This window comes from Wasmannia auropunctata, unplaced genomic scaffold (assembly GCF_000956235.1).
Source record: "Wasmannia auropunctata unplaced genomic scaffold, wasmannia.A_1.0 LD336045.1, whole genome shotgun sequence".
NCBI classification, from domain to species: domain Eukaryota; kingdom Metazoa; phylum Arthropoda; class Insecta; order Hymenoptera; family Formicidae; genus Wasmannia; species Wasmannia auropunctata.
The window spans coordinates 245594-267742 of NW_012026845.1; the positions used below are offsets into that span (position 1 = coordinate 245594).

At 33.0% G+C, this 22149-nt stretch overlaps 3 protein-coding genes across 4 annotated transcripts in view; 2 read left to right on the forward strand and 1 right to left on the reverse strand.

Annotated features, from left to right (window-relative positions):
- The window catches only part of LOC105451762 (DNA damage-regulated autophagy modulator protein 2-like), a 6750-nt gene extending 6161 nt beyond the window's left edge, over positions 1-589 (forward strand). For both annotated transcript variants that reach the window (XM_011692423.1, XM_011692424.1), the window contains exon 8: positions 277-589. In XM_011692423.1, coding sequence (XP_011690725.1) covers positions 277-295 — 19 coding nt within the window. In that variant the 3' untranslated portion in view covers positions 296-589. The remainder of the gene's footprint in view (positions 1-276) is intronic.
- Positions 590-2205: 1616 nt separating this feature from the next.
- Positions 2206-8283, forward strand: LOC105451761 (DNA damage-regulated autophagy modulator protein 2-like). The gene is made up of 7 exons (XM_011692421.1): positions 2206-2609; positions 5190-5525; positions 5869-5990; positions 6437-6663; positions 6901-7039; positions 7114-7265; positions 7565-8283. Exons 2-7 carry the CDS (start codon positions 5443-5445, stop codon positions 7682-7684), a joined length of 843 nt encoding a protein of 280 aa, XP_011690723.1. The 5' UTR covers positions 2206-2609; positions 5190-5442; the 3' UTR covers positions 7685-8283.
- A 4535-nt stretch (positions 8284-12818) lies between these two features.
- LOC105451760 overlaps positions 12819-22149 on the reverse strand; it is a 42136-nt gene continuing 32805 nt past the window's right edge. Inside the window, exons 3-4 of the mRNA XM_011692420.1 lie at positions 12970-13075; positions 12819-12899 (exon numbers count right to left, since the gene is read on the reverse strand). Of these exons, the coding sequence (XP_011690722.1) occupies positions 12976-13075 (100 nt within the window). The 3' untranslated portion in view covers positions 12819-12899; positions 12970-12975. The remainder of the gene's footprint in view (positions 12900-12969; positions 13076-22149) is intronic.

Consider the following 22149-nt stretch of genomic DNA (forward strand, 5'->3'; position numbering starts at 1 on the left):
GTGTGTGTGTGTGTGTGTGTGTGTGTGTGTGTGTGTGTGTGTGTGTGTGTGTGTGTGTGTGTGTGTGTGTGTGTGTGTGTGTGTGTGTGTGTGTGTGTGTGTGTGTGTGTGTGTGTGTGTGTGTCACAAGTTTTTTCTAGCTATACTTAGAATCCAACACACTCTACTAATACATATATTGTATCTTTGATAATTATCACGGATTATTGCAAAAGAAGCAATGAAACGATGAGAGATTAACAAAAAGAATGTAACATATACATATGTATATTGCAGGGAATATAAAGAAAAATAGAACAATGATTAATTGTATTATGAAGAACTAAAAAAATCGATATAAATCTACGCTTATTCTACGATCATGAAGAAATGTCACACAGAAGATATGTTATTTAAGAATATAGATCTATGTATAATACTGCTAGAAATAAGAAAAAAATAACATTGTCAAATATTGAATTACAAATCACAGTCAAAAGCTCATAAATTGAAGGAAACTTTAGTTCTTCATCGTAATATCTATAGTTCAATGCTACTGTTGTTGGCAAGAAATGACGTGAAATTCAGAATAAATGATAGACTTTCTGTATTTACTAATAGCAATTAATATTACTATCAGTATAAATTTTTCATGTATTAAAAGAGAGAATTTAAATTTTTTCAAATTTTAGATATAATTAATATATCTTAATTATTACTCTCTTGTAAAAAGATTTTAAAAGCGTAAACACAGTTATAGATTTAAATATATTCTATTGTTCAATTTTGATCGCTTAAATACTAAAAATTATTATAACGTTAATATTTTTATATTAAATTTTTTATTTTTTATATTTTATCTTCAATGTATAATCTTCATTTATTAAAGTGTACTATACATCAATTGTAAAACGTCTATATTTTTCTTAAGCCTAAATAATTATTTTTTTAGTGAAATATTTTTAAATATTCGCAATGCTTATCAAACATTATTGTTATTATCTTATCAAACATCAGATATTATATCTCGTGCTACCAGATAAGACCAGATCGTCTTAACATTTATCTACTTTGAAATGTTAATTACTTTGAAATTGTATTTACATGTTTTAGCATTTAATATAAGTTCATTAAACTTTTTTAATTAAAAAATCGATGCGCATGCTAATGATAAAAAAAAGCGTATTGCGCATTTTTATACCATACGATTCATTGCCTCTCGTAAAAAGGGAATCGTATCTATCGAGTGAGAGTAAATTATCGATAGTAAGTATTAATACTTTTTTGACAATATGTAATAATATTATTAATATTAATTATTTTTTATTCTCTATATTAGTGTTGTTCACTTTTTGTTTTCCAAGATTCCCAAAATAAAATTCTTTATTTTACTATAATGCATAATCTATAATTTAATAAAAAGAATTGATTATAAATTTAATAAAATTACTATAAAATAAAACAAGATAATGTCTCTTTTTACTTTCAATATAGCAAGATTAATTTAAAAATAAAAATCTAAAAAAGTCCCGAAGAAAAAATATATATTCTATTTTTTTTAATACTATTTTAACTGTTTTAAAAGAAAAGCTTATATTCAAATTTCCTGTGTTTTCTAATTCTATTTTATCAAATAATAATACTAAAATTTTATTTTACTTTAAAATTTCTATCCCTTATATCATAAAATTATTTGTGCATAATATTTTACAAATATTTAGAATCAAGTTTAATCTAGAAATATATATAGAGATATATAATCATATATATATATAGAAAATAGATCTAATAAGTTGGATGTAATTTTGGAGTAATTGGAGTAAAAGCAAAAATATCATGAAATTTCTTAAGATTTCCCTACAAAACTACCCTAAAAATTTGTCAAGTTAAAATCTATGAATCTTACGATAAAATAACTATCAATATAATTTCTAATATTTAATGATAAATCAAAAGAGAAAGAAAATATATGTTCAATTTAATTTAATCAAAATTTTTTATAAATTTGTAAATGAAATTGTATTAAATTTTTATTTTGTATGTAAATATATTCAATTGCTCGTGTTACCGAGCTTGAAATCGAGCTTAGTAATCATTTGGCTATTTTCCAACTTTTTTTCCGTACAGTCGTGGCTATTAATCTTAAGCGACACGTCATAACGACGGGAAGCGGCTAAGACCGCGCTTACAGAGTAGTAGGATTAATAGTCTTTAGCGAACGTGTTGAACGAACAGTAACGACGCCGACGCGACGGTAGCAAGGACGGCGGCCCGGTGCGGCGCAGCTGCCGAGAACGTCGTTTTCACTGACGCAACATCGATCGCGCACCTCCACGGGCTATAACCTTTGCGTTTTCCGACGAGTTTCGTTGCGGCCTGCGGTGTTTTGCCGTCCGATAGAATTCAAAGAATCAACTTGCCAGCCTACACCTCGCGCCTAAAGTTCTGATCGTACACGATAACGTCTACTATATAAATTTCCGACGTGTGCTCCGAAAAATGAAGACCACGAAGACCTTCGACTGACAGTCCAAACAACCCCGCGAACGCAAAGGAGGGACCTTCGCTTTCGGGAAAGTTTTGTGTAACACCGCCCGATGCGTTGTCAAGTGCATCTTATTGCAATTTTGGTACTATCTAATTCTTCAAATGACGAAAATTAATACAGAGAATCGATTAGCAGTTCTTTGTGAACGTACTATATGATCTTGCGCATCGTAAAAATAAACAAGAGTGTTATTATTTGTTGCGGCACGTTGTATTATGAATATAATTGAGATCTCATATACGTTCTTTTGCTGTCAAGTTTATTTTTATTTTATAATGAGCGGAAAAAAGAGAGAGAAAGAAAAGATAATTATCCAACAGGGGATTTTCAGCTTATCATATCCGTTTCCGGTCTTCATTAAATTGCATGTTTTATTTTTTTCATGCAAATCCATGAACAACCGTGTGATAGTTTATGCGTTCATTAAGCATGTAACATATGACGTTCCGCGAATGCTCTTATCAGCATTGTATTTATCAGCAGTGGTATTATTTACATAAATGCACAATGTGACTTCCTCGAAATTATTAGCTGGCAGACTCTGTATAATTCTCTGCATCGAATCAAATAAGTTATCAGTATTATCAAATTTATTGAGATGTTTATTATAGTAGATGTTATAATGAGATTATCAATTTTATTTATTGTTGCTTATTTAAATATTATTATTCATATTGTCTATATTATTCCTATAAAAAATTTTGTATAAATACCAAAAAATTTAATAATTTAGCCTAATAAAATTATTTTCAAATTTAGTTTGAAAATAATTTTATTGAGCCATCAAAATAATTGTGTATTAAGACATTTAAATATGAATAATATGATATACAATGCTACAAAAGTTTTGATTCTAACAATCAGCTTGAGTGTCCTATATACATAATTATTTTTGACAGCTCAACAAAATTATTTTTTTTTTCAGATTTATATCTATATAGCGAAATTTTTAAATACTTCAACAAAATTTATTTCCGTGTTTATATATCTTTGCTATTTCTCCTGAGATTAATATATTCATTTTGTTGAAGGTCTGTTGAGAGTTTTGTTTATTGTCTACTTAAATTTATTATTTTTTTATACCAATAGCACTTTATCGTTATTTACATATATTTATTTTTAGTATAACTACTCATACTATTAATACTAATACTATAGTAATAAAATTAGCACTAAAAGTTTTAAATTAAAATCTATTTTAAATAAAATAGATTTTAAAAATAAGACAGAAGAGACACGGAATATAATGTGTGTAATAGATTTTTTCTCTTGTCGACCAAATATAATGCCTGTAATAATATTCTGCAGCTTGGAATGAAATTTCAACTGCAAGATGATATCTCATTTAAGATGTAGGTATGTGTATTTAATCACCGGCTATTATTACATTCCTCGAAAAGTAACAAAGAGAATTCTTGTTAGATATAAAAATGTCGTACATAACGTAGACTTCAATATATAATATTAATAGCAACAAATAGAGTTTATAGATTGCATGTGCATTCGATGGACTTAAAGTTTAAAATTAAAATAATAAGAATTATATGAAAGGATGACCAAGAAAAAAATATTAGTAGAAGAAAGAATTACTTCAACTTTTGATAAATAATTTTCTCATATCCATTGAATGCATATGGAATCTATAAACTAAATTTGCTGCCATTAAATATTGTATATTAGTTAACGTTATTTACAATATATTATTTTTACACCTAAGAATCCTCTTTGTTACTTTTCGAGAAGTATAATAAAGAGCAATTAAATAAATCTTAACTGATATAATTTTAAAAATAGACGTTAATTAACGCTTTAAAAATAGACGTTAATTAACAAAAATTTAAATTTCAAATTGCTTATAAAATATTTTACCATTGACATTCTATTTCAAACTATAAAATATTATTACGGATTAATAAAATTCCATTGAGAGAAAATTAAAATTTTACAAAAATTGTTTATAGTTGGGAATAAAAAACAAAATTTTATTTCTATATATTTATATCTCTAAAAGTTAATTTATCAAAATTCTTTTTCCATTTTTCAAAACGCACAATAATAACAATATATAATTAATTTTTAACCTATTTTTTGCAAATTGAATGATAGCTCTCACCTAACAATCATTTCACACTTTTTCTTTCTCTCTCTTTACATTTATTAATCATTAACAATAGTAAAAAAACATATACATAAAAGATATCAATAATTCATATTACTTTAAGGTGCATATAACAAACATGCGTTCAAGAAGTCTGCGTTCAAGAACTAATTGCTTTCTTGTCAAAGCATACATTTAAAAAATAAATTAAATTTTTAACAAGAAATATTCGTATCTTACGTATCAAGGCTTTAATTATCAAATGTGCTGCGTAAAATTATTTACGCTCAAATATAAATTGCTGTTGTAATATTGTAATTTATTGTCATTATCATATATAAATATTAATGATATAAAAAATGCAATATTATATACTCTTGATAAAATATGAGCTATTCTAAAGATCATAAAAGAATTATCTTTTTTATGTTTAATAAAAATAGTTATTGTGACACAGAGAAGCACGATTTATCACGCTGATAAAATTAATTGCAGTATTATATAAAATATGTTCACACGCACGTGTGAAGGTAACAACTACTTCTGTACTGTCCTCTCTTACAGAACTATTCAGGGAACGTTAATGGCATTTGAATTGCGGTGCTGCCCTTGGTTTAGTCGCGAGGATTGACACTTAACGAGGAGAGAATTAAAAGGCCTATGAATAGCCATCAAAGAGTATGAATGATCGTGACTCGTCGGCGGCTGCATCGACGCGAGATTCTTCCCGATAGCGGTGTCGATCGCAGACGTCGGCGATTGGCGTCATCATCATTGCCATCGGCTTTAACAGTAGCAACGATCGCACATCGAAATCATGGAGAAACAGGAGTTTTTTGCGAATCTACATTATCTGCCGATTGCCGTTTTTGTCGCCTTGCCTACAGTTTTCATTTTAACGTGAGTTTAAAAAAATAGTGTATAAATTATTAAGGAGTTTAAATATACGTTTGATTAATTTATTAATATCTGTATTATTTTATCTATATGCATATTATGTATTTTTATTAATGCAGATTACTTTAATTTCAAGTTTTTTTTCTAGTTCTAATTGTAAAAGTTAAAAAAAGATAAAGAGTAAACTGAAATTAAAATTAATCTACATTGGTGAAAACAGATATTAGTATCTTGAAGAAGATATTAGTATATGTGAAGGAGAGAAGGGGGACATGCGCGCACTTAAAATCATCTTCTCTGTCATTTTAATTAGATCAAATTTTTCAAAAAAACTTATTTTCCACAGATACATAATCGCTGTCTTACTAGGACATGTGGAAGCTGGTTTTCCTTACATTTCTGATGCAGCAACTTACGCACCAGAAAGTTGTATTTTCTCTCAAGCTGTCAACCTGATTGCCATTCTCAGTAAGTAGAACCCGTTTTAAAATATAACCCGTTTTGCAAACGATGTAATATTATCTTTATACATCTCATATGTCTATATATCAATATATATATATATATATAGGTATATATTTTTATATCACATTAATGATCTTTTCTAATATTAAGAGAATCATTTGAATATTTGCATCAATTTAATTACAATAGTTTACAACAGTAACATTTTTTTACTTATCAAAAACAAGAAAATTTTGATGTGTTTTTATTATTTACATACTTTATATATGTATATATATTTTTTACTATTTCTATTTTTTAAATTATAAAAAATGAGTACGATAAGAAAAGTATGAATCGTAAAAATTATAATAAAAATGTAATTACAATAAAATAATAATAATTAATAAACAATAATATACATAAATGTTATGCATCATTAAAGCTAATTACATTCTTTTATATTGCAGTGAGTTTTATGATCTACATAAGATATTCTCAAGTTAAGGAATGCATCAAATCCTTCGGTTCACCAACTTCTTTACCGAAATGGAATCATTGGGCCTTAATTTTCGGTCTCCTATCAACCACCGGTCTATCAATTGTCGCAAATTTTCAAGAAACGTCAGTAATAGTAGTTCATCTCATCGGTGCTATACTCTGCTTCGGAGGTGGTACCGCGTATTTTTGGACTCAGGTACATATGAGAAAAATCAGATATGCTCTCAAAGCAATAACAACATGAAAGTTTAAATATTTACTGATATAAAGATTTAATACAGAATAAACAAATTAATAAAAATTTAATTTAATAACATAACAAGCACTTTATACATTTGGTGCAGATATAAGAATAAAATCGATCGCTATATATGATAACAAAGTGGTAGAAGCTAATACATAAAAAAATTGTACCATTATCTCTTTGTTACAGGCTGTATGTTCATTTTACTTGTATCCATCAGGGTGCTCGTTACGACTCGCGCATCTTCGCACGGCGTTATCGACCTTCTGTACTGTGTGTTTCTTCGTGATCCTCATCACAGGCGTGTTGGCCCATTTGGCTTATAAGGGTTAGTTCGTTGATTTTTAACTATTGTTTGCATTGCATGTTATAGTGTATTAACGTTTAAAATATACCCTGTAGGAACGAATCCCCGGAAATGGTACAAGGAGGATGGCGGTTGGGAGTTGCATGTGGCTAGCACGGTAACCGAATGGCTTTGTGCAATAGCGTTTTGCGCTTATATCCTGACATTCACGGAAGAGTTTAGGGATGTCAGAATAAGTCCTCCAAAGGTAATTATTATGAATAATAAATTTTAATGCAACAGATAGTTCGTTGTGTTTATAATAAAAAAGCTTAATTTTTTTGGAATGGTACACAAATATGTTGTAGCAGTGAGCAAAAAAATTAATACTTGATATTATATAATATGCTTATTAATTAGTATAATACATTAGTGTTGTAGTAATGTAAAAAATTATAGGGAACTCAATTAAAAAGATTAAAACTTTTTTTCGTTTTTAAAGAAATATAATGTACCATCACTTTCTATTGAGAATTTATGAACATATTTTTGCATATCTGCCAACAGGTGATATGTAACATGCATATTTTACGAATGAGATCGCATAACGAAATATTGAACGAGAGCCAGACCGACAGAGATTCCGTTGTGGTTCACGATCAGGCGAATCCATCAACCAGTACCTGATCGCTCATAGGCAGAGGCGCCGGCGGCTACGTCAATCTTCTCTCGCATTCACCGGTCGATACACCCTGTCCCGGTTATCGGTATCGCGAGTCCAGAGACAACTTGCTGAACGAAGTGGCGCCGCTAGTGGCCACGACACCGCCAGCGTTGCACGACAACGCCGAGAGGCATCCCGACGTTCTCTGCCCGGTGGAAATACACGTACACGATCCTGCGGTACGTGAACGACGACGACGTTCCATAAACCATCACGCCGAGAAGCGACACCAAAGAACCGTCGAGGACACTTCGAAGAGATGGATCGATCTCGACGAAAATGTGTTGGACGGTTACATCTTAATCGACGACAGAAACCTCGGTCCTTCCGTCCCCCAGGTTGACGGTGAGGAACTGCCGTATCCTGAGGATGCCATTGAGTACGATGACGACGAAGATGACGACGACGATGGTAACCAGGACGAGGAGACCGGTAGTCACGACAGACGCAAGTGGTCAACGTACAATCGATCGAGGGGGATTAATTCAAAACGATACCGGTCTGATTTCGATTTCGGCGTGACATATCCGCTCGCGAATAGTCACGGGAATGCATATCAGGACTCGAGCAGCCACAGTAAGTACACAGAACTTTGCAAATATCAGAGTGCCAGGAACAATCTCGAAATGATTCGCGGCCTTGACGGGTCACCATACGTAATAGCAAACAGCCACGGCAAACACGGAGATCCGGCGACCGATATACGGAATCGAGATTATAGCGAGACCTCAAAAAACGACAATCTGATTTGGGACAATAGATCAGCAGACATGAATTACGAGATAGCCAACAGTCACAGCAATTACCGCGTATTCTACGACAGTCAGACGCAACATCAAACTATGATGCCACCCTGGTCCCCGGAGCTACGGTCGGAAAACAGCCGCGAAGAGTCTCGTGTTGCATCGGAGGAACCTAAGGATATAATCGCGAAACAGCAAGACAATCAAGAATGCGAGGCGAACACAAATCAATCAGAAAAGAAAGACGAGCCGGACTCCGGGACTGCCTGCGATATTGAACAATGCTTGGTACAAATCGAGGAAAGTCTTTTGAATATCGAACAAAATCTCCTTCACGTTCAAGACTTGGATATTCCGGAGTTGCGGAATTTACTCTACAAAAGTCCGAGTATCGAACGGAGCCTCTACGAGGTACAGGATCTCCTCTATGCCGATGGCATTGTTCCGGTCAACCCCAGGAATAAATCCATGTCTATCGATTCGGATGAAGAGGAGGTGGAGGAAAATGAGGAGGAGGAAGAAATAGAGGAAGAGGAAGTGTGGGTAGGCCAGAACGTAACGGTCAAGGATGACAATAAAGATGGAAACGCGGACGCACCTCTAATAAGTAACTCCAATGACGAGTGCTCGGATACAGTCAACGTTAATAAACATAATCCTTCAAGATCGGCGGATGATCGGTATGCCGATTGGATTGACGAATCAAACGTTTTGCAAGAAGGGAAAAAAGACTCGAATTCTCAGCTGTATTCAAGAAGGAATTTTGTTCTCAATAGTCTTGGCAAAACTCTACCAAGGAAAATCGCTCTGGACGAAGTTAAAGAAAATATTAGGCTGTGCTCGTCGGAACCGGAAGAGCCCACGATTACGATCGATTACAATTTGAATACAGCATACGCCGAGAAAAAATCTCTCTTCCGCGACAAGTGGCACAGCCGGGCGAGCTCGTTGGACGAGAACTCGATCTTCCAGAATTTGGAGCTTGGTGATAAGCAAGAGAACGACAAGACCTCGTTGCAGGACGTCTTCCTTACGGCCACGGGGTCTCGTCGCTTAGCAACCAACGCGAAAGCACTGTCGGAAGGCACCTTGCCGACTGATCAAGAGAAACGACGTGACCGGAGAGGATCCCATGAGGAGAAGCTTCTGCAGGCCGTTGAAGCAACCGCGGCGGACTTTCGAAAAAAACTCGAGAGTTTCGCGTTGCAACGACGATCCATTCTGCACAGGCAGAAGAGAATCACGCCGAAATCAACCAAGGAAGTCTCGGACAACGCGATGTCGAGATCGCGAGAAAAATCGCCCACGAGACCGAAGCGTGCGACGGCAGCTAAGACGCAGGACAGAGACGGTGCCGTCGGTAAAAATACCGGTTGCGATAAGCGAAAGAGGAAGAAAACATCGGGGAAAAATCAAGGTGCCTCGGAGAACGCTTTGATCCCCAGCAAACTGATCTCGCTCTCGCTGTCGTTGCTTCTCGCGGCCCTCCTGCAAGCGGTCAGATGCTTGTCGGACCTCGTCGAGGATGCCTTCAGATCGATCAGTTACGACAGAAGCGGATTGCTGCAGTGAACTGCAAGATAAATGTCTAAGACAATGCAACAGATATTTCGTTATATCAAAAACACCACCGGATAGATAAGTACTTAAGTGATTTAATGACAATTAATCATAATACCAACCTCGTAATCGTTTAAGAGTTATACGATATCTGTGATAAACGCTATGCTTAGAATTCCCGACGAAACTTGCATTAACCTCTGCTTCCAAAATACCAAGATTGACGAAGCTCATCTTGTGTTAACGAGACTCGAATTTTGAAGAAACTTATAAGGATAGCGTGCTGTATATATAACGCGATTATGACGAGCGAGTTAATCTCAACAATTGCTCTTTCCCTTTGAAATGTAAGATTAAAAGACAAATGGACACAACGAAGCAAAAATACAATGGTGCGTTATAAATCTGGATAACCCGATGGTGCTGAATACGGGGCTAAGCGTGAACGATGTTTTAGTATTATGTATGAATGTACGTTCAAAAGTGCCTGAAACCCAATGCGTATCACACATGAGATGTAGTACACGATACACTATTAATAACGCTATTTACGTCTACCTACATAAATCTCTTTTTTCAAGCTGTAAGAGCGTTGAGAGAAAATAAAGCGAAACGAGAAGATAAAATGCTTGAAACGTATATAAAAGAGTAAGTCGCTTTTCCCTACTTCATCCTTCTCCGTTCTTTCCGACTCAAAGAACATAAATCTGGAAATGGTAATGTTGGACTTTTCAAGCATTCGATTTGAAAGGAACCTCTGATTAAGACAAATGCAGTAGGATCGATTGAATTCTATTATAAATTCTATTATAAATTGATATATATACCCCTATATATATATATATACACTCTGGAATTGTATTTTTATATCAGCTATAAAGTTGAGTTAAAATTTGCAAGAGCTTTGTATTTCGTTAGAAAAGAACATGAACAAAACCGTTAAATAACAAAGCGGAGATAAATCATTATTTATAGCTATACTGTTGCCAATAAAAAGAACAATGATATTTCTGTTCTTTTTTCCAGCCAGCAGATCAACAGATCAGCAATAAATCAATATTATGATAATTTACGAATTATGTATCATCGATCATTACATCACGGATTTATTTTCAACAATCTCGTCGTTTTATTCGCCATCGATCTTTCTCAGTATGCATTATAAATCAGTACAAAATGATTTATACTTTGTACGTATATTTCGCGCGCAAAATATGGCGAGGAACAAGGGTGAAATTTGGATCGATGTTTCATGCTTATCGTACGTCAGCTAAGGTCGAAAGGACGACATAGTAACGTGATACCGAACTGTTCCCTCGAAATGTTCCCTCAATTTCGAGTTTCTCATCTTACAATCAGTTGAACAAAGTCTCGTGTTTCTAAGTCAAGGCTATCTTTTGCAAAGCTTTTTCTAAAAATGGTTACTTCCTTGTTTGTTCACATGATGTCAATCTCAATAACTAACAATATATCATTGTTAATAAAAAATATACATACATGTATATACAAAATATGTATGTATATATGTATATATTATATATGTATGAATAACGTTATCATATTTTGCAAGATCAATTAAATATAACATTTTCAGGCATTATTGGAAAATTATTGGAAAATTCAAATATTATCGTCAATAATCGCAAAATTTCATGTCATTTACGTAAATATGAAACACAATGTCCAAAACTTTTCGTATCTCATTTACTTATATTTCCATTGTATTTGATTTACATACCGCGAAAATATATAAGTGCATAAAATTGAATTTTCTTATGATTTAGATACAAATCTCGCGTGTAACATATCTTGAATAAAAAAAAAAGAAAGTTAAATTATCGCAAAATTACCAAGAAAAACGTGTGTGACAACGTTATTGCGACGTTTATCACCGTGTAATAAACGCGAATAAATACGCGATCGGGTAAGTTCTCTTTCCGGTACATCAATCGTTTAGAAAAGACGTCGCTCGCATTCTCTTCTATACAAGAGCCCGTTCGTTTAGCTAGCCAATGCCAACATAAAAACGCCATTACGAAGATGAAGAGCCAGACATCTTGGGCGGGTCTTCTGAGACTTAATACTAAAATATACCCTCATGTGAAAATGAAATCGAACGCCCGGCTGAATCTATTCCCCACAAGAGAAAAACGCTCTTCTCTCCCTCTCGAGACTTGAATTTCATAGATGTCCTTCAGTACTTTCTATGGAATACTCCCTTGAAAATACGTCATTCCTTGCAGATATCGATCATTGTACTTTATAGGAACAGAGATCACAAAGGACTACGCGATATGCAAAATACATTATTGCTACGCTAATGCTTATCAGAATGTAATTCAATCCCTCCTGTTCTGGCAAAGTTCTTGCGAGTTCTGACGAACATTGTCATGTCATTATATAGTTATACATTTCTATTCTGACAAAGGAACAAAGAGTATTTCAACTATTCTTCGATTTTGCATGCATATGCGCAAGGCCTCATAGGTAAAATGCCGGTAAAGTTAATATAAATAAAAGCTTTCACATTGATATGAATATCTCATGCTTCGAATAAAACGGAAAATTAATACAATAGTTCTAATTCTACTAGAAAATACTTCCTGCGTGTAACTCTCTTTCGTAGCTGTCCAAATATCATTATTGTTATTGACCGACATATTCATTGTCAAGCATATTAACAAATGGACATATTTTACGTTGTAAAATCTGCATAAAATAGACAATTCAACTACTTGAGTCATTACAGATGAATCATGGCTTTTATTTGCAAAATGCCATACATTAAATAGCACACTAACAGCTTGCACTTGCCTTTCATATTCTCGCTTGAATTTTTCTTAAATCAGCCAATGTTCTTTCATTTGATTTATTTCTACAAAGAGAAGGCTTTTTACTCGACCATAACATTTATTTTACTTCAGAGCTTGGGATCTACGTTATACTTAATGTCAATTCGAGTCAAAAGCGCCTTTCAGCTTTCTCAACGATCCTTTGACGAAACTGCGCGCGTAACTGATGATCTTGTTCGTCTCGTTTTCCGCTTTGTTACTGGCGACACGAGGAACTGAATAAAATATACGTAACGCGCCAGAGAGGCGAGCGTATATCTATGCAGTTGCTTATGCGTCACGCGCTTCGCAACGTCGCGAAAGCAGAGGCGGAACGACTTATTTGACTTGAAGCATATTGCCATGAAAATCACGCACGCTATAAAATTTTCATAATATCTGTAAATTATCAATTCTGAGATCAATCTCCGGAGTTGCACGAACAAAGACGAGGTGTTACTTTGAAGCAACTTCATAGACGCAATAAAATAAAAAATTAATACGCCGCTTAATTTTAACGTAACAAAGCGTTTCATATTCCCGTATTACGTATTCATTGCAACGGATAATAAAACGGATAATAGAACACAGTATATAATGAGAGAAATTTGTAATTTTAGTACTCGTTTGCATATCTATACCTTTTTCGTAAAAGATTAAAACATATGCATATATAGAAGATTGCATCTATAACTACTTAAAGCATCCGAATTCGCGTCATCCCAACAATTTTGAAACATATTAAGTATACAAGCTATGTAATAAAAGCATCAAAGTTCAGAATTAAGAAAAAACATTTCGAGATTTTCGAGTACATTTTGTGAAGACGATAAATAATCAAAATTTTTTATTTTAATGAATTACTTTTTCAATAATTAACACAATTTAGAAATTATTGAAAAGATTATTGTACACAGATACATAACACCGCGGCATATTGGCTTTTTCCACTAAAATGTTTTGTAGCACACAAAAAGGTTTTTAATTAAAAATATATTTTGAGCATATATTTAAAAAATGATCGTTGATAGAATAAACGTCTAATATAAATTAGCACTAATCTTTATGCTTATAAATTTCTATTTATTTTGTAATTATGCCTTAATTGTCCCATATGCCCCAATTAAAAATATAACGACATAAAGCAATTTATAGGAAACTAGATTGCAGAGGCTTCGCGACAGAATCCGCTTAAAAGTTAATAGAGAGAAAAATCGAAGAGCAAAGTTTGAACACTAAACCGCCAGGTGTCCGTAGCTCGTGATAATCCTTGGTGGATCACGGTAGATCACGATAAACGACGCGATGGCGGTTCCCGGTTATTTCATTTTCCTCGTTGCTCACGCTGAGAACATCGTCTAATTTTTATCACGCTATGAACTTCTCAGTTCATCCTTTTTCAGCAACCTTCCTTTTCACCGACTCGCCGCTCGCCTCCGTAAAGTAATAACGAAAATCTTGTAACAAATTTTCATCGATCATCGCGGAATCAAATTTTTCCTTTTGTAGATACGCCACTAGATTTAAAACGTGTTCACGGAAATCGAAGTGAGCGTATCGATTCTCGCGCATCAAATTATCGTTACTGTTTGAATTTTATTTTAGATAATCCCACGAACTCGCTACAATTATATTATTCGGTATTTAAAAATGTCTCGTTTTTCCTCTAAAAGAAAGATTTTTATTTATAGAAACATCTCTCAGAATTATTGATGTTAAGAACCATTTCATCGGATTTGCAATTGTTTATTAAACTTGTAATACGGTAAAGTAAGAAAAACAAGCTAATAGGCTATTAAGAAGATAAATGCAAACAAAGGAAATGGTCGTATTTAATTCTTATACCAATTAAAAATAAAAATTCTATTGAGAAAATCCAGAAAGAGATTAAATTACATTTAATAACATATATATTTTTTTCTGTGATAATAATTAGTGTAATTACTACGGCGCTTCTATAAATGTTAATTATCTAATTGTTTGCGCTTGATATATGTTAATGAGTTATTAAGTTTACTATATATTTTGCTTTTATCTTATGCGCTACATATATATTGTAATTATAAATGAAAGTGACCCATAATTATATATGCTATATATACATATAGAATATATAATTATGGATCACCTTTATTTATAATTCAATAGATTGTAGTAAGTAGAAAAATGAAATGATAGGAAATACCCAATATAATATCCATTCAAGAATAGCTTGATAAACATTGTCTTAATAATTTAGAGAATATGTACAATTACAGAGCAATTATTCTAATAAAATTTATTATTCAAATAAATTATTATCTATGTTAACAAGTATGGAACATTTATTTAGCTTTTGAAATTGGAATAAAGAATTAAACATCTGTCGTTTATATAATTATAAGCAGTACTGTATATAAATATGCATACATATATACACAGGGTGTCCCATTTTCAATGTCCACTTCAAATATCTCTTGAACAGTGCATTTTAGAGAAAAATGTTTCAGACTAAACTTTTATGACTTCAAGGGGGACATAAGATGTTATTGATTTGACCTTGGAGAGTTGTTTGAAGATTACATAAAAGTCACCTTCAATCTCCAAAATGGAAACCCTCATTTTTTATTGCATATTCTTATAGCTTACCTCTCAAAAGCTTTTTAAAAAATAATAAACATTATAATAAAATATTTTTTTATTAAGTATTTTTTATAAAGCTTGAAAGTTACAGTATCGCCGGCATTAATCAAAGTATACCACACCGAAGTTGCCCGATCGAATTTACATATTTTGTGTTTGTGTGTGTGCGTGTGTGTTAACAGAGATAAGAATTAATCGGCGTTAATCGGATTCCTAAAAACATTGGTTTAGAAACAAGACAATGCATATAGTTTTAACGGGACGGTGCACTAGCACATTCGAGAAGAATAGTTCGAGTTCATTTGAATTTAACATTCCTGGTAAGTGGATATATAGCTATAGGTCATTACGGATCTATAGCATGGTGTCCTAGATTCCCGGATTTAACAAGTTCATATTTTTTAGAATTTTTGAAGAATATTGTGTACGCAGAAGCATCCATAACAAGGGAAAATATAATGGAATAACTATTGCTTGCCGGAGCATTTCGAGAACTGTTTTTCTATCGACTGTTAAGAGCTTTCAACGTTGAGTCCAACTATGTATCGACAACAATAGACGTATATTCAAACACTTAATTGAAGGAATTTTATTTTTATTAACCTGCAACCTGCAACATGACAGCAAACATAAATATGATCTAAAATTGAAAAAACGAACACACACACACACACATACACAAAAGGTGTAAATTCGACCGCGCAATCTCAGCTTGGTACACCTTGAGTAATGCTGATGCCAGCGGTGCTGTAACTTTCAAGCTTGTAACTTGAAAAATACTAAATAAGAAAATATTTTATTAGTGTTTTGAAAAGCTCTTGAGGTAAGAATAATTAGAAATGGAGGTTTCCTTTTAAGAAATTAAAAGTGACTTTTTTACTGACTTATACTTGACTTGAATAATCTTCAAACGATTATCCAAGGTCAAACCAATGATATCTTCTTATATCCCCCTCAAAGTCACAAAACTTTTGTCTGAAATATTTTTCTCTGAAATGTACTGTGTAAAAGATATTTGAAGTCGTCATTTAAAATAGGACACTATATTATAAAACAAAAGCAAAATATATGGTACCTATATAAAATTAATAATAACTCATTACATATTGAAAGCAAACAATTAAATAATCAACAATTATAGAAGCGCCGTAACAACCACTGCCGCTGAAAATTGAAATTTTCTACATAGTTGCATAAATCAATTTGCCGGCTGGAGTCATTTCAGAATTTTGATTATGATATAAATTTTTGAGAGCCAGACGTAGAGGAGAGAGAGAGAGAGAGAGAGAGAGAGAGAGAGAGAGAGAAAGAGAAAGAGAGAAACGCATAGCACGATTAAAATAAGTACTCGGGCGTGTAATCCCATTTCAAGCGATGCACATTCAATCGCGTCAACAATCGCTCGCTAATGAATCTCCGAAACTTTTTCCAATTACTTGTTCCAATTACCGCATACGTGACGAATCGTCACTTTGCGTCAATGTGACAGCGTGATATGTGCATTACTCCTGGGATGCTCCTGGCATACTGATGCACATTCATGCATTGCGCCGACTACTATGACAGTAATGAATACGCTTCCGTATGTATATAGGTACGCATGGTGTTCGCGTGCAAAGGACAAACTTCATTTATAATAACGTTCTGTCCTACACGACGTTTGTTCAAAACGTTTGAGAATTCAACTTAATCAAAGCACGTAATTGTTATTTTATTTTTAAATTAACAACAAAGATATGTAAAACGAGATTTTTAATCAAATTTTCAATTCAACAAGTTCGTTATTTTAACGAAATGTAATCACGGTCATTCCGTTTTTTAACTGCGACATTATTTTACATTTTTCATAGTACAATTGCTTGATTTGGAGTTCAAATATTAACCTTATATTTCTGTAAATTGTATTTACTTCAGAAAGTCACTTGTTTAAATAACGAAGATTCTCCTATAACTTAATACATTTACTTTTAATAAAAGATGATCGTGAGAATGTGTAACAAAATTAATTTGTCTTTTATAAGAGTACTTGTATTTGTGAAATTTAGCAGGCTTTGATATCGACATGTCCAGAATATCCAATGTCAAGGATTCGATTTCCATATCCCGTTTCACAGAAGAGAGTCTCCAAAGTCTTTATCCGCGTGCTACGTACTTTGAAAACCGTCCAGAGCACGCGAATAAAGTTGTAAGTGGTCGATCGACTACTTGTCGCCCAATATTACCAATCGCATAGTTATACGTTTATGAAGTATTTAAAATATTAATGTCATCTCCGGAAAATTTTCAGAAATACTTAAAGCTGATATAGTTGAAGAACGAAAGATCGAAAATCGATGAACTTTTAATATCATACCAAATCAATAGACAAATTATGACTTAGTTGTACAGTTAAAATTTTTTATATAAAAATGATTTTGCTATTCACTGGCTTTTTAAATTAATTTCATAAATAAACAAATTTTATTGTTTTGTATAAAAATTATACATATATAATACATATGTTGTATATGTTAAAGATATCTCTTAATTTCTTTGAAATATTCATAATAAACGCAAAATTCCTATAGCAGCAAAATAAGTAGAAAGCAGTAAAGATTCCATTTCTTTTCTTCTTTTATACTACATTTTAATAAAGACAAATAATGAAGCTATTCAAATGTACAGCGTAATATAGGCAGAGAACGAAAATATAATTAACCAGAGCTAGTTTCAAACAATGTCATTGCACTCAGTTTTTACTATACATTCAATTAAAAATCGTAGTACCTACATTATAAAATAAAATAAAAATATCATTTAAACAAGTTTGTGTAAATTACGTGACATTATAACTTACGAATTATAAATTTATAATATAAAAGATAATAATGTGAATAAATAAATATATATATTTAGCATTATATCTTAAATGAAATAACTTCCTGATATATCTCATAATTTGTGTTTACGCGATATTGTGAAAGTCCGAAATATATATCAGGCCATAGGTACATATGTGACGATCCGTAAACAGGTCGAGGAAATGCATTTGAACGAAATTAAATAATAAATATGGAATGTATTGGAAATCGCGTGCATTGTGATGGCGTTTTGTTCGATCATCAAAAATGCATTTGAAGCACACACGATCGTCGAAGCGGCGGGAGTAACTGAAAATTCGTTACATTCTTCCTGGATATTGGACGAATTTCAAATTTTGCCAACACGCGTAGAAACACAGACGGCGGAAATTGAAACTAGCTTGGGCAAGGAGAAATAATATAGCTACGGTAGAATCGGCTTTGTACAATGCGACTCATTAAAATTCGATGCGCAATGAAAATGAGAAATGTATGAAATGCAGCGCAGCTTGAAATTAGAGATTCAATAAATTTAGTGCTCACTCTGTCAACAGAGTGAAAATTTTATCCGTCGTTAATAAATAAGTCAAATCCACCGATCCATCCATCCAAATTAAATCCGTCGGTATTTATTAAAAAGGAAAATAAAATTTCAGTGACAATCAAATTAAATTTAAAAAAAATTTAAAATTTTAAAAATTACTCTCGCTCATTTGAAGATTATGCACGACCTTGCTACATTAATATTCGTGAAGTAGTAAGTTTCTTGGCCAACTTTTAGTTGGAACTTCTCACTTTTGACTATATAGAGAACGAACTTTTCCTTGATGAATGTCCGACGAGGTGGAATATTTCGCGATGCTTTGAAGAATGAAAGTTAGCGCAAGTTTGATAACAAATCTAAAAGGGAGGAGCGTATCCATTAGAACGTTAGGACGCGACGAATAAAAGTGAGAAAGATACCGAGAGAGCGCAAAGTCGCTGATGGAAATAATCTGTAATAGACGATGACGCAATCGTTCCTCGGAAAATAGGTACGTAAAATCGAGGTAACATTTCGTCGAGGAAATGCTCCTCAGGGAGTTTCGCGCTTCCTTATGTCTGACGTATCTTAAAATATTTTACCTTGCCCCTGCAATTAGTAAGAAGCACGCAAATATACTTTCCCTTGAATACACAGTCGAGTTTACCTTGAACTCATTTAATTATATTGCCTCGCGTAGCAGCGTGAAGCGTAAATAATTTGGTCAATTGTCGTAGCAAATAGATAATTAATAAGACAAAGCTCAAAATTGGAAGCATTGAAATTGCGATATTGTATTGATCGCGTTTTATCAGAGTATTTATCTCGAAATATATATTGCTTTTATGTTGCTTCAACAATAAGCAGAACATAAAATCGATTAATTTTGAGTTTATTTAATCATAATAATGTTTTACAACATTATTAATTCGTTTATAAAAATAAATTGTAAAAAATTAAGATAAAAAGAAGCAATTTACACATATAATTCACTATGCAACATTCACTCTAGAGCAATTAAGAATGTACATTGATTTGTGATTTGAAGCAAGTTCAGTACCTACATAATGTTAATCTGCAAAAATTACTCTTCTTTTAATTTAATTTTTCGAAGATATTTAGAAATTAATTCAAATTTAAAAATTAATTGCATTACAAATTTTTCATTAGACCAGAAGCATAAAAAGAAAAATAAAAGCTAAAATGCAATAAGGCAGATAAGCTACTCGTATTTTTGTGAGAAATAGAAGAACCATATTAAACTCGTATACCTATATGAAATGGATACGTATCATATCGACTTCGTCGATATCAGAAGTAATGGCTTCGTTCAACAAATGGTGTTTAGAAGTTTTATAACTGATGAAATGTACCTGTGATGTGATTAACCAAATAGATATTCGATTCTTTGAAATCGTGCGTGTTCTTTAATTGCAATTAGTCCTATCAATATCACCGTGGAACTGTACAACAGAAACACGAAAAACTTAAAACTTCAGCTTTGTGAAATATTTTTATTAGATAAATTCAAAATATATAAATATATATGTAAGATGAAAAGTACCGAGTACCGGGTCGATAATCGATCGTATCGATGCGATCGATCGAGAAACGCGTTCGTGAAAATCGTGTGTGTCGCGCGCCGCAAGGAAATAAGTCCGTATTACTATTCAGTCACATAAAAGTACAGTTCATAAGTAAAGAGTTCACGAGTGTAAAGAATTCACGAATAAAGAGTTCGCGATAAAGAGACTGAAGAGTTACGAGTGCCGAATAATTTCGGAGCGACTTTGATCAACGTTATATTTTGATGCAAAACGAAACATTTATTATACTACAGATCGATTCGCGAGCGTGAATGACTTTTTCTATAATATATATTCGAATCGTTCAAAGGTCTATAATTGTATCTTTCTTAAAATAAATTATTGTGAACATTTATTTTCTTAGAAAATTCCTTAAACAAAAATTCCTACATATATATTCTAAATCATATGATAAATAGCTTTTAATTAATTTTAATGATTGAATTGATCAATATATGTATATGTCGACAATACATTTTTTCAGACAAATCTTCAAATTGTAAGCAATTAAAAGTGAACGATTTCTCATAAACGTTTTTACGAGTTTTAAAGTAAAATAGCGCCTCACACACACACATAATTCACTAAATAAAATTCTCCATATACCCTGAATCGTATGCCAAGAGCAATTATAATTCTGCTTGTTACCTCGTATACTGTTATATCGCTACTTCCGTTTCTATCCCTTTCATGCCCTTCCGCTTAGTTGTTCCACATTCTATACCAAGATAAAATATAGCCTCAGCGTTTTGTGACTGCCATTACGCTGTTATTTATCCACAACCTTCTTCGGGCCATGTAAAGAAACACGTAACGCGAGCGGTCGACGTTCAGTGATGTAAAATATAAAAAAGGCCGTGCATTATTTTGCGAATGCATTCACCTACGGTATGCCTTGTGCCAAAATGCATTCGTCCTACCCTTGTTCTCACCGCTGTGCTCCTCACAGCAAGTGCATTTCCTGAAATACTTATTGGATCGTGCACCCCGCTACCAGAGAACATCGTTCTCGTAGTAGGCTGCGTTAAATCGCGTTCCCCGAAATTCTAAAAATTCAGCAACATAAAATATCTCCTTTATGCCGGACGGCCGAATTGCATTCTTTCTCCCCATGCGAGACAACGACAAATACGAGCGTGTGTGAACAAGGCGCCCGACACAAAGAGAGTAATGCACGAGCGGTAATGGAACAACGCCGGCGTTGCGTTGGTTTGTTGGAACTGTCTGCCGCAGAACGTCCCCTTACACAATAGACCAATAGGACCAGTCTCGGGATTGCAGTGCACACTGATGGAAGATTCGCCAATCTTTCTGATGGCGACACCATTCGATAATTTAAAGATCTCCTTCTTCTTATTTTAAAAATCGACAATTTAAGGGGTCTCACCACCTTTGAGGTCTTAAAATAATATTTAAGTTTGGGATTTTTTGTGGGAATAGATAACTTTATTTAAAAATTGTTTAGAGGCTATTGTTGTACATATATAAGAAACTAAAAAAATATTTTTTATGCACAAAATGGCGGCGCAATGGCCTACTTGCGGAATTCATTTTTTCTGTATTTTTTCAAATCGGTGTACAGGATTCCAGACACACGGTTTGCTCTTGAACAAAACACGAAGAATTTTCATTATCTACATATTAAAGACTATAGAGATAACGTAGGGGTTTTTTTAAATATTGATTTTTCTCGAAATGAAGATCGGAAGAGCACACGTCTGAA